Raw genomic sequence first — 12,016 nt, 5'->3', positions numbered from 1 at the left:
CGTAGGTGCCCTATGTTCTCTATACTTAAGAGTCTGTTTCCTGGTTTGGCTCTCTCTTTTTTTTCCCTGCTATGTTCACTTGTTTTATTTCCTAAATTCCACATATGAGTGGAATCATATAGATTCTAATAGGACCTAATGTCCCTTAAATTGGATACACAAATTTGTCTGGATGAAGAATAAAATGTGGATATTGAGGGGTAAAAGAGGTAGACCAAGAAGACATCTTTAATTTCATGTTTACAATCATTCTTCAACTTTCTCTAGTTAGCTATATGTCCCCCAAACCTAACATACATGGAGTACATCAATTGGTTCCCTTGCACTTTGGTTTCCAGTTGAATCCAGCCAATAAAACCATAGCAGGAGATCAGAGGAAGAAAAGACAATGAGTCCAAGGGATGTATTTCCATGGCCTGCATGGTTACAGTAACCTGGCATGTACCTCCCCCGTCTTAGGTCTTGCCAGGCTAACCTCTCCATATAGCTCCAGTAACTATTATTTCTCATTTCCTCCTCAGAACTAGAGGTAGTTAACATTGTCCCACTTTTTTCTACATCTGAGTTGCTACACTTTTTCTTATGATTCCTTAGACATTCCTTCCTCCCTTGTAGACAGTTCTTTTATTAAAATTGCAAATTACTCGATTTGTGCCATCTCATTTCCAGAGACTTTGACTTATACACCCACCAGTAGCAGACTGGATAAAAGGTAGTACATTCATACAACAGATTGTTTAACAATTAAAATAAACAAAATATGAGCTACACATGAAAACATAGCATTAAATTTTAAAAAGATAAGAAAGCATATTTAGAGAATTATTTATTTATAAACTTCAAAAACTTTGTGATTTATGGATACATATTAAAACAGTAAAGCTGTTAGGTTTAACCATAAAAACTTGCCATTGTTGTAGGTCAAAAATGGTTGAATATTAGCAATTGAATATAGTTTGATCTAAAATAAAGGGAAATAGGAAAATGATTGCCCAAAAATCTAAATAGTTATTGCCACCGTGGGAGGGAAGGGAATTGTGAAAGATATACTGAAGAGTTTATGTGACATCAGTACTCTATTTCTTTACCTCAGGACTGGTTATCCTATTTTTGTTTATATAATTGTTAAAATTTACACACAAGTCTTATGAAATATCCCATAATATATTTCACAATAAAAGTTGTTTAGAAATAAGTTAAAGATATTTTCAGTATTATTGCTCTTGAATATCTTTTGGCATCTTTATCAGTACTTCGTTCAATTTCTGAACTATAAGAGATTTTAAGTCATTTAAAAACTATATATTAAAAAAACTATATATTGAAACTACACAGCAATATTTCCTCTTGGTTTTATAATGTAATGAGTATAGGACCACAGTACAGTAGCAGTGAATTACTATAGACTGTGGTTAAAGCATATACATATAAACAGTACTTTTTCTGAGTGCATGTGTGAAAATCTTATTATTTCATAACTATACTTAGTTATTAAACACATTTGAATTTACTATTCAATTTTATTATGGTATACATATTTTAGGGAAAAGTTTAAATTCTTAAAATAAATGGTTGAAAAAAATGGAAAGATGAAAAACGTTATCAATCTAAAAGAATGAAAGAAAGAAGAGAAATCAGTGGAGAATTAAGATGGCAGAGTAGTAGGGGGAACCTAGGCTTGATTTGTCCTTTGAACACAGCTAGATTAACATCAAATCATTTTGATCACCGAGGAATCAATCTGAGGATTAAGAGAACAATCTCCACATGTAGAATGGGAGAAGGTGGCAGGTATGAGATGTAGAGACATGAATTGGGAGAGAGAAAAGCCATGGTGAAGCAAAGGGGAGGGAGACCTTTTCACAGAGAGAGGAAAGAAAATGAGAGAGAGGGAGAAAATAGCACATCAGGTTTGCACAAGACAAACACTTTCCCAAGGCCACTGACTGGGGAATCAAGAGGAATTAATTATTGCAAGTTTTTATAAGCAATAGAGCTCAAATACTGAGGTTTTAGAAGTACCCACCATTTACCAGGGTAAAGCCAGGTGGGACAGTGATGTTCCTGGGAAGAATGAGGGTGGAGGCCTGGGAGGAGACAATGTGGTATAGGGATCCCCTGGGTTGCACTGGGAGAGAACATTCTCCTTCCTGGATTACATTTGAAAGAGGGTATATTGTTTCTCCAAGGACAAAAGATCCATTCATCAGCAAAGGACAGAAGCAGATACAGAGAAGGCAGATAACCTGATCACAGCATTTTGCTGTGCTTCACCATAAAGTCCAAGCAAATGTGTGGCTGTGCCACTGCTTTTCTGGGGCAAAATGGCACTACACACAGCACAGCAAGATGCTCCTCTGGAGCAGGAAGCAGAGCCATTACATGGTGGTTCCATTAACATTTGGAATTTTGAATTCCAGGCATGCACCAGAAATAAAACACAGAACTGTAGCACTGGGCATGCCATTGGCCTGGACACAGACAGGGTGAGTGCAGGGATCTGATGGAAGCCTGGGACAAAAGAGGGAGATTGTTTGCTTTTCTGTGAGGGCTTCCTGAACAGCGGCAGGCATGAGCTCCCCTCTCTGGGAAGGAGAGAGAGAGGTGACACCATCCCCACCCCCCACCACCCCCGTACCCCCACCTCCACCCCACCCCCGCCACCAGTATGGTTGGACTTCAGTAAGCAACACAGCACCCCCAGTGGAGGATGGAGCTGCTCACACCAAATCCCACCCCCTGTACCCTGCAAGTATAACTTTACTAGGAAGGTCTGACTATGAGCCAGCACAGCGGGCCTCTTTCCCAGGAGACCAGCACAGGCCCCCCATGTGTACCAAGTCTACTGATCATAGAGTACTTTAAAGCCTCAGTTCAGGGACCAGGCTCCCTGCCCCCCCCCCCCAATTTGGAATCAGACTTATAGTTTTTCTTTGTGTGTGTGTGTGTGTGTGTGTGTGTGTGTGTGTGTATGTGTGCTCCTTTATATCTTTGTTCCATTTCCTCTCCCTCTTTCTCTCTCTCTCTCTCTCTCTCTCTCTCTCTGGATAAGGATTTTTTTTTAATCAGGCTTACTTTAACAAACAATCAAAGCACACCTAGTTAAAGGTCCAAATACTCCCCACTACAAGCAAGGAGGAACCCTGGAAACATTTCCTGAAGTACCAGTCCCTGGAAAGTGTATGACCTTTTCTTAACATAGCATTACTCACAGGAGCAGGAAACATAATAAGCTTTCACAACTCTCAAAAGACTGACCTAGACAAAATGAAGAAGACAGAGGAATTTTCCCCCAAAAGAAAGGTCAAGAAGAAATCACAGCCAGGGATTTATTTAACAGATGTAAGCAATATATTTGAACAATAACTAAAAACAACAGCATTAGACTACTAGCAGGGCTTGAAAGAAGTGCAGAGGACTCCAGAGAAATTCTTACTGCATACAAAAAAACCCATAAAAACTAGTAAGGCTGCAATAAAAAAAATGCTAATGCTGAGATGCAAAACCAACTGGATGTAATCACAAAGAGGATGGAAGAAGCAGAGCAATGAATAGGTGATATAGAAGATAAAATTCTGGAAAATAATGAAGTCAAAAAGAAGAGGGAAAGAAATCTATCAGATCACAAGAGAATTAGGGAACTCCAAGAACCCATGAAGTACAATAATATACATATCATAGGAGTTCCAGAAGAAGAGTGGAAGAAAGGGGCAGAAGGTTTATTTGAACAAATTTTAGTTGAGAACTTCACTAATCTGGGGAAGGAAATAGGCATTCAAGTCCAAGAGGCACAGAGAACTCCCCTAAAAAAAACAAAACAAACAAACAAAAAACAGGGCAACACCAAGGCATAGCATAGTGAAATTTGCAAAAAACAAACAAACAAACAAAAACACAAAGATAAAGAGAAAATTCTGAAATCTGCTAGGGACAAAAGGTCCTTAACCTACAAGAACAGACATGTAAGGTTAACAGACCTGTCAACAGAAACTTTGCAGACTAGAAGGGAGTGGTATGATATATTCACTGTGCTAAATGGAAAAACATGCAGCCAAAATACTTTATCCATCAAGGTTGTCATTCAGAATAGAAACAGAAATAAAGAGTTTCCAAGACAAGCAAAAACTAAAGGAGTTTGTGAACACTAGGCCAGGTCTACAAGAAATATTAAAGGGTACACTTTGGGAAAGAAAGCAACAAAGACTAGAAGGGAACAGAGATAATCTACAGGAACAGTGACTTTACAGGTAATTAAATGGCACAATATTCATATCTATCAATAATTATTCTGAATGTAAATGGACTAAATGCTCCAATCAAAAGACAGAGTGTATCAGAATGGATAAAAGACAAGATCCATTGATATGCTGCTTACAAGAGATTCATTTTAGAACCAAAGACACCTCCAGATTTAAAGTGAGGGTATGGAGAATGATTTATCATGCTAATGGACATCAAAATAAAGCTAGAGTAGCCATACTTATTTGAGACAAACTAGATTTTAAATCAAAGACTGTAATAAGAGAGGAAGAAAGGCACTATATCATGAAAAAGGGGTCTCTCCAACAAGAAGATCTAATAATTGTAAGTATTTATGACCCCAAGTTGGAGGAAGCCAAATATAAAAATCAATTAATAAAAAAACCTAAAGAAACGCATCAATAATAATACAATAATATTAGGGGACTTTAACATCCCAGTTACAACAATGGACAGATCATCTAAGCAGATTAACTAGAAAACAATTGCACATGGGAAATTCTACAGAATAGATATATTTAGGTCACAAATCAGGCCTCAACAAATAAAAAAATTGAAATCATACCATGCACCTTTTCTGACCACAACGCTATGTAACTAGAGGTCATCAACAAGAAAAAATTTGGAAAGAGCACCAATACATGGAGGTTAAACAACATATTACTAAAAAGGAATGGGTCAACCAGGAAATCAAAGAAATTTTAAAAATACATGGGAAAAAATGAAAATGGGGGCACAAGTTTTCAAAATCTTTGGATTGCAGTAAAAGCGGTTCTAAGAGGAAAGTATACAGCAATACAGGCCGATCTTAAGAAACAAGAAAAATCTCAACTAAACAACATAACCTTATACCTAAAGGAGCTAGAAAATAAACAACAAATGAAGCCTAAAGCCAGCGGAAGGAAGGAAATAATAAAGCTTAGAGCAGAAATAACTGATGTGGAAACAAACAAACAAAAAGTAGAACAGATCAATGAAAGCAGGAGCTTGTTCTGTGAAAAAATTAAAAATATTGATAAATCTCTAGCCAGACTTATCAAAAATAAAACAGAAAGAACCCAAATAAAAACACAAATGAGAGAAGAGAAATAACAACCAACAGCACAGATACACAAAAAACCGTAAAAGACATTATAAAAAAAAAACCCCATATGCTGGGTAGCCTGGGTGGCTTGGTTCGTTAAGTGATTGACTTGATTTCAGCTCAGGTTATGATCTCACAGTCATGGGATTGAGCCCTGCAACAGGCTCCTCACTGAGTGTAGAGCCTGCTTTGGATTTTCTCTCTTTGCCCTGCCTCTGCTTGCACACACATTCTCTCACTCAAAATAAATAAATAAACTTAAAAAAAAAGCTATATGCCAACATATTGGATAACCTAGAGAAATGGATAAATTCCTAGAAACATATAAACTATCAAACTGAAACAGGAAAAAATAGAAAATGTGAACATGCCTATAGTCAGCAAAGAAATTGAATCACTAACAAATTACCAGAAAGCTCCCAAAAAACAAAAGTCCAAGGCCATATGACTCTACAGGAAAATTCTGTCAAACACATAAACCAGAGTTAGGATTGTATGGTTCTTATTCTTTCTTTTATTAATGTGGTGTATCACACTGATTGATTTGTGAATATTGAACCAGCCCTGCAGCCCAGGAATGAATCCCACTTGATCATGGTGAATACTTTTTTTAATGCACCATTGAATTCTATTTGCTAGTACCTTGTTGAGAATTTTAGCATCCAGGTTCATCAGGAATATTAGCCTGTAATTCTTCTTATAGTGGGGTCTTTGTCTACTTTTGGAATTGAGGTAATGCTAGCTTCATATGAGTTTGGAAGCTTCCCTTCTGTTTCTATTTTTTGGAACAATTTGAGAAGAATAGGTATTAACTCTGCTTTAATTTTTTTTAATGTTTTTATTTATTTTTGAGACAGAGAGAAACAGAGCATGAGCAGCGGAGGGACAAAGAGAGAGGGAGACACAGAATCTGAAGCAGGCTCCAGGCTCTGAGCTGTCAGCACAGAGCCCGACACAGGGCTCAAACTCACGGACTGTGAGATCATGACCTGAGCTAAAGTCAGACACTTAACCAACTGAGTCACCCAGGCGCCCCAACTCTGCTTTACTTGTTGGGACATTTTTGATAATTGATTCAATTTCTTTGCTGGTTATGGGCCTGTTCAAATTTTCTTTTTCTTCCTATTTGAGGTTTGGTTGTGTGTGTCTTGGAATTTGTCCATTTCTTCCATATTGTCCAGTTTTTGTTGGCATATAATTTTTCATACTATTCTCTGATAATCGTTTGTATTTCTGTGGTGTTGGCTGTGATCTCTCCTCTTTCATTCATGATTGTATCTATTTGGGTCTGCTCTCTATTCTTTTTGAGAAGTTTGGCTAGGGATTTATCAATTTTGTTTATTCTTTCCAAAAACCAGCTCTTAGCTTCATTGATATGTTCTGCGTTTTTTTTTTTAATATTCTATGCAGTTTATTTCTGTTCTAATCTTTATTATTTCTTTTCTTCTGCTGGCTTTGGCCTTTTTTTCTGCTTTTTTTCTAGCTCCTTTAGGTATAAGTTTAGGTTGTATATTTGGGAACTTTCTTGCTTCTTGAGATAGGTCTGAATTGCAATGTATTTTCCTCTTAGGGCTGCCTTTGCTGCATCCCAAAGGGTTTGCATTGTTGTGTTTTCATTATCCTAAATCTATAAAGAACTTACTGAAGAAATGGCAGAAGACATGAATAGAAACTTTTCCAAAGAAAACATCCAGATGGCTAACACACACATGAAAAGATGCTCAACATCACTCATAATCAGAGAAATACAAATCAAAACCACAAAGAGATACTACCTAATACCTGTCAGAATGGCTAAAATTAACAACCTAGGAAACAACAACTGTTGGTGAGGATGCGGAGAAAGGGAAACACTTTTGAACTGTTGGTGGGGATGCAAACTGGTGCTGCCACTCTAGAAAACAGTATGGAGGTTCCTCAAACATTAAAAACAGAACTACCCTACAACCCAGCAATTGCACTACAAGGAATTACAAAGGATACAAAAATGCTTGACTATCAACAATAGGCAAATTATGGAAAGAGCCTAAATGTCCATCAACCGATGAATGGAGAAAGAAGATGTGGGTAATATACATATATATATATATATATATATATATATATATATATATATACACACACACACACACACACACACACACACATATATATACACACATATATACATATATATATGTATGTGTATATGTATGCATATATGTATACATACATATACATACATATGCATGTATATACATACATACATACATACAGGAATGAAAAAGAATAAAATCTTACCATTTGCAACAGTGTGGATGGAACTGGAGGGTATTATGCTAAGCAAAATAAATCAAAGAAAGACTGGTATCATATGACTTAAATCATATGTGGAATTTGAGAAACTCAACAAATGAACATAGGGGAAGGGAAGGAAATATAAAATAAAAACAGAATGGGAGGCAAATCATAAGAGAGTTAAATACAGAGAACAAACTGAGGGCTGGTGGAGGGTTGGGGGGATGTGTTAAATGGGTGGAGGGCATTAAGGAGGGCATTTTTCAGGATGAGCACTGGGTGTCATAAGTAAGAGATGAATCACTGGGTTCTACCCTGAAGTCAAGACTACACTGTATGTTAACTAACTTGAATTTAAATTAAAACAAAAAATAAAGAAGAGTCAATACCTATTCTTTTCAAACTATTCCAAAACAATAGAAGAGGAAGAAAAACTTCCAAACTGATATATGAGGCCAGAATTACCTTAATACCAAAACCAGATAAAGATTCCACTAAAAAATAGTACAGGCCTGGGGTGCCTGTATGGCTCAGTCGGTTGAGTGTCTGACTTTGGCTCAGGTCAGATCTCACAGTTGTGAGTCTGAGCCCCGCTTCAGGCTTTGTGCTAACAGCTCAGAGCCTGGAGCCTGCTTCAGATTCTGTGTCTCCCTCTCTCTCTGCCCCTCCCCCACTCACACTCTGTCTCTGTCTCTGTCTCTCTCTCAAAAATAAATAAACATTTTAAAAAAAGTGCAGAGGCCAATAACCCTGATGAACATGGATGCAAAAATTCTTAATAAAATACTAGCAAACCAAATCCAACAGTACATTAACAGAATCATTCACCATGATTAAATGGGATTTATTCCTGGGCTGCAAGCATGGTTCAATGTTTACAAATCAATCAATGTGATACACCACATTAACAAAAGAAAGGATAAGAACCATATGATCATTTCAATAGATGCAGAAAAATCATCTGACAAAGTACAACATCCATTTATGTTAAAAACCCTCAACAAAGTAGGGTTGGAGGGAACCTATCTCAATATAAAAAAGGCCATATATAAAAGACCCACAGCTAACATCATCCTCAATGGGGAAAAACTGAGAGCTTTTCTCCTAAGATGAGGAACAAGACTGGGATGTCCACTCTTACCACTGCTATTCAACATAGTACTGGAAATGCTAGCCGCAGCAATCTGACAACAAAAAGAAATAAAATGTATCCAAAACAGCAAGGAAGAAGAATTTCCCTATTTGCTGATGACATGATACTTTATGTAAAAAATCTGAAAGACTCCACTAAAAAACTTAGAACTGATACATGAATCATTAAAATCATAAGATACAAATCAATATACAGAAATCTGTTGAATTTCTATACACCAATATTGAAGAACCAGAAAGAGAAATTAATTAATGAATCCCATTTTCTTTTTCTTTTTTTTTTTTTCAACGTTTATTTATTTTTGGGACAGAGAGAGACAGAGCATGAACGGGGGAGGGTCAGAGAGAGAGGGAGACACAGAATCGGAAACAGGCTCCAGGCTCTGAGCCATCAGCCCAGAGCCTGACGCGGGGCTTGAACTCACGGACCGCGAGATCGTGACCTGGCTGAAGTCGGACGCTTAACCGACTGCGCCACCCAGGCGCCCCAATGAATCCCATTTTCAATTGCACCAAAACATAAGATTATCTAGGAATAAACATAATCAAAGAGGTGATAGACCTGTACTCTGAAAACTATAGAACACTGATGAAAGAAATTGAAGATGACACAAAGAAATTGAAAAACTTTGCATGTTCATGGATTGAAACAACAAATATTGGTTTTTGGAATAACAAATATTGTTCAAATGTCTATACTACAGACAAGCAAAGCTGGAAGCATAACAATTCTAGGCTTCAAGTTATATTACAAAGCTGTAGTGACTAAGACAGTATGGTACAGGCACAGAAACAGACACATAGATCAATGGAACAGAATAGAAAATCTAGAAATGAACCCACAACTCTATGGGGCATTAATCTTTGATAGGCAAGAAAGAATATCCAATGGAAAAAAGAGTCTCTTCAACAAATGGTGCTGGGAAAACTGGACGGCAACATACAGGATAATGAAACTGGACCACTTTCTTACACCATACACAAAAATAAATTCAAAATGGATGAAAGACCTAAATGTGAGACATGAAACTATAAAAATCCAGGAGGAACACAGGCACTAATATCCTTGACATTGGCCATAGCAACTTTTTACTAGATATGTGTCCTGAGACAAGGGAAACAAAAGCAAAAATAAACTTTGGGTTTCTCTACGGTGAAAGTAACAATCAATAAAACTAAAAGACAACCTATCAAATGGGAGAAGATATTTGCAAATGACATATCTGATAAAGGGTTAGTATCCAAAATCTGTAAAGAATTTATCAAACTCAGCACCCTAAAAACATATAATCTGATTAAAAATTGGGCAGAAGACATGAATAGACATTTTTCCAAAGATGACATTCAGATGGCCAACAGATACATGAAAAGGTGCTCAACAGCACTGATCATCAGGGAGACACAAAACTACAATGAGATATCACCTCATACCAGTAAAAATGGCTAAAATTATCAACACAGGAAACAATAGGTGTTGGCAAGGGTGCAGAGAAAGAGGAACCCTCTTACACTGTTTTTGTAATGCAAACTGGTGATGTCTTTTTATATACAATACCAAAAGCACAATCCATGAAAAAAATAAAAATGATAAGTTAAATTAAAAGGAAAACAAACTTCTGATCTCTGAAAGGCACTGTTAAGAGAATAATAATACAAGACACAGACGGAAGAAAATATTTGCAGAACATATATCTGATAAAGAACTGTTATTCATAGTATTTAAGGAATGCTTTAAATCTCAACAATTAGAAAACAAATAACCCAATCACAATATTGGCAAATGATCTGAACAGATACCTTAACAAATAAATCATATAGATGGCACATAAGCATCTGAAAAGAAATTCTACATATGTGTCATCAGGGAATTATAAATTAAAACAATGAGATACTATTACACACCTATTAAAATGGCTAAAATCCAAAACACTGAAAACAACAAATGATGCCAGGGATGTAAATCAATGGGAACTCCAATTCACTGCTGGTTGGAATGCAAAATACTAGAGGCACTTTGCAGATGGTTTGGCAGTTTCTTTTAAAGTTAAAAACAGTCTTGCCATATGAGCCAGCAATCACACTGCTAGGTATTTGCCCAAGTTTACTGATAATTTATGTTCCCACAAAAGTTATGTAGATCCCAACAGGTCCTAATTTGGTTTGACACAACCAATTAATAAAGATATTGTTGGGTTTTCTTGTGGGTTAGCATCATTATAAGAAAATACTAAGATGCTATAGGCACCATTAACTTCTGTCTAAAATCTTAACAAAAAACTGTAAATACTTATCACAAGAAGGCATATAGCTATATTACCAAAAGACAAAATAAACATTAAGGCACAAAAATATTCCTAGAAAGAAAGATTATACTTTTAAAGAGACAAAGGTTCAGTTTATCAGATATAAGTAACAAGTACAAATTTGCACACATTTAATAACCAAGTTTCCAAATACATAAAACAAACCGGCAAAACTACCAGGAAACACAGAGAAGTCTGTAACCACAGTGGGAGAATTTAACATAACATCTCTTAGTAATATAGTATAGACAGAACTTCAATTAAAGAAGAATTGAACAACACAATAAATACATTTGAGCTAACAGATGCATACAAAATACATGATTGATTATAAGGACAAAGTTTTGCTGCTTTCTTTAATTAAAAATAAATCAATGATATTGAAAATTGTCATACTTACTACTTAGTGTTTTCATTTTCACAGGTATAAATTTCTTACTTTGAGACTGGCTTATTGACAATGTAACTTTATGCTTGAGTAAAAGATTTTCATCTAACATATCTACTTTCTGAACTATAAGAAGGATGCTTTTAACCCATTAAGAAGACAATTGTATTCATTAATTTGTAATTCAAATACATACCAATTATCGAGGAATATTTCCTTTCATGTTCTGAAACATAATCAAATACCATATTGTTGAAATAGTGATGTCTACACATTGTTGAGATAGAGATTTACAGAGTGACTATGTGAAATACAGAAATAATGGGAGTACTTTTCAAGAGAATAGTTTTATAAGGTATTCACAATTTAGGATTAAATTCAATATTTTTGTAACAGATAATCGGTGAGGGAATAAAGAAATGGTAAAGAATACATTCAAAATAAATTTAAAAGAATATCAAAAACACATCAGATAAGAAAGACAAAATACAAATCATTTACCCTCAACATACCAATACTTCCATTAAATGTAAATCTATTAAATGTTCCATT

The 12,016-nt window shown here is 35.9% G+C and overlaps 1 protein-coding gene across 12 annotated transcripts in view; it reads right to left on the bottom strand.

Moving 5' to 3' along the window:
- Positions 1–12,016, bottom strand: part of LOC123590304 (coiled-coil domain-containing protein 7-like) — a 292,262-nt gene that overhangs the window by 99,792 nt on the left and 180,454 nt on the right. For all 12 annotated transcript variants that reach the window (XR_006708711.1, XM_045463300.1, XM_045463308.1 and 9 more), the window contains one exon: positions 11,661–11,690. Coding sequence is in view for 11 of the 12 variants with exons in the window: in XM_045463300.1 (XP_045319256.1) it covers positions 11,661–11,690 (30 nt within the window). In the remaining variant the exon portion in view is untranslated. The remainder of the gene's footprint in view (positions 1–11,660; positions 11,691–12,016) is intronic.

Source organism: Leopardus geoffroyi, chromosome B4, assembly GCF_018350155.1.
Source record: "Leopardus geoffroyi isolate Oge1 chromosome B4, O.geoffroyi_Oge1_pat1.0, whole genome shotgun sequence".
NCBI lineage: Eukaryota > Metazoa > Chordata > Mammalia > Carnivora > Felidae > Leopardus > Leopardus geoffroyi.
This window is presented reverse-complemented; position numbering and strand designations above follow the sequence as displayed.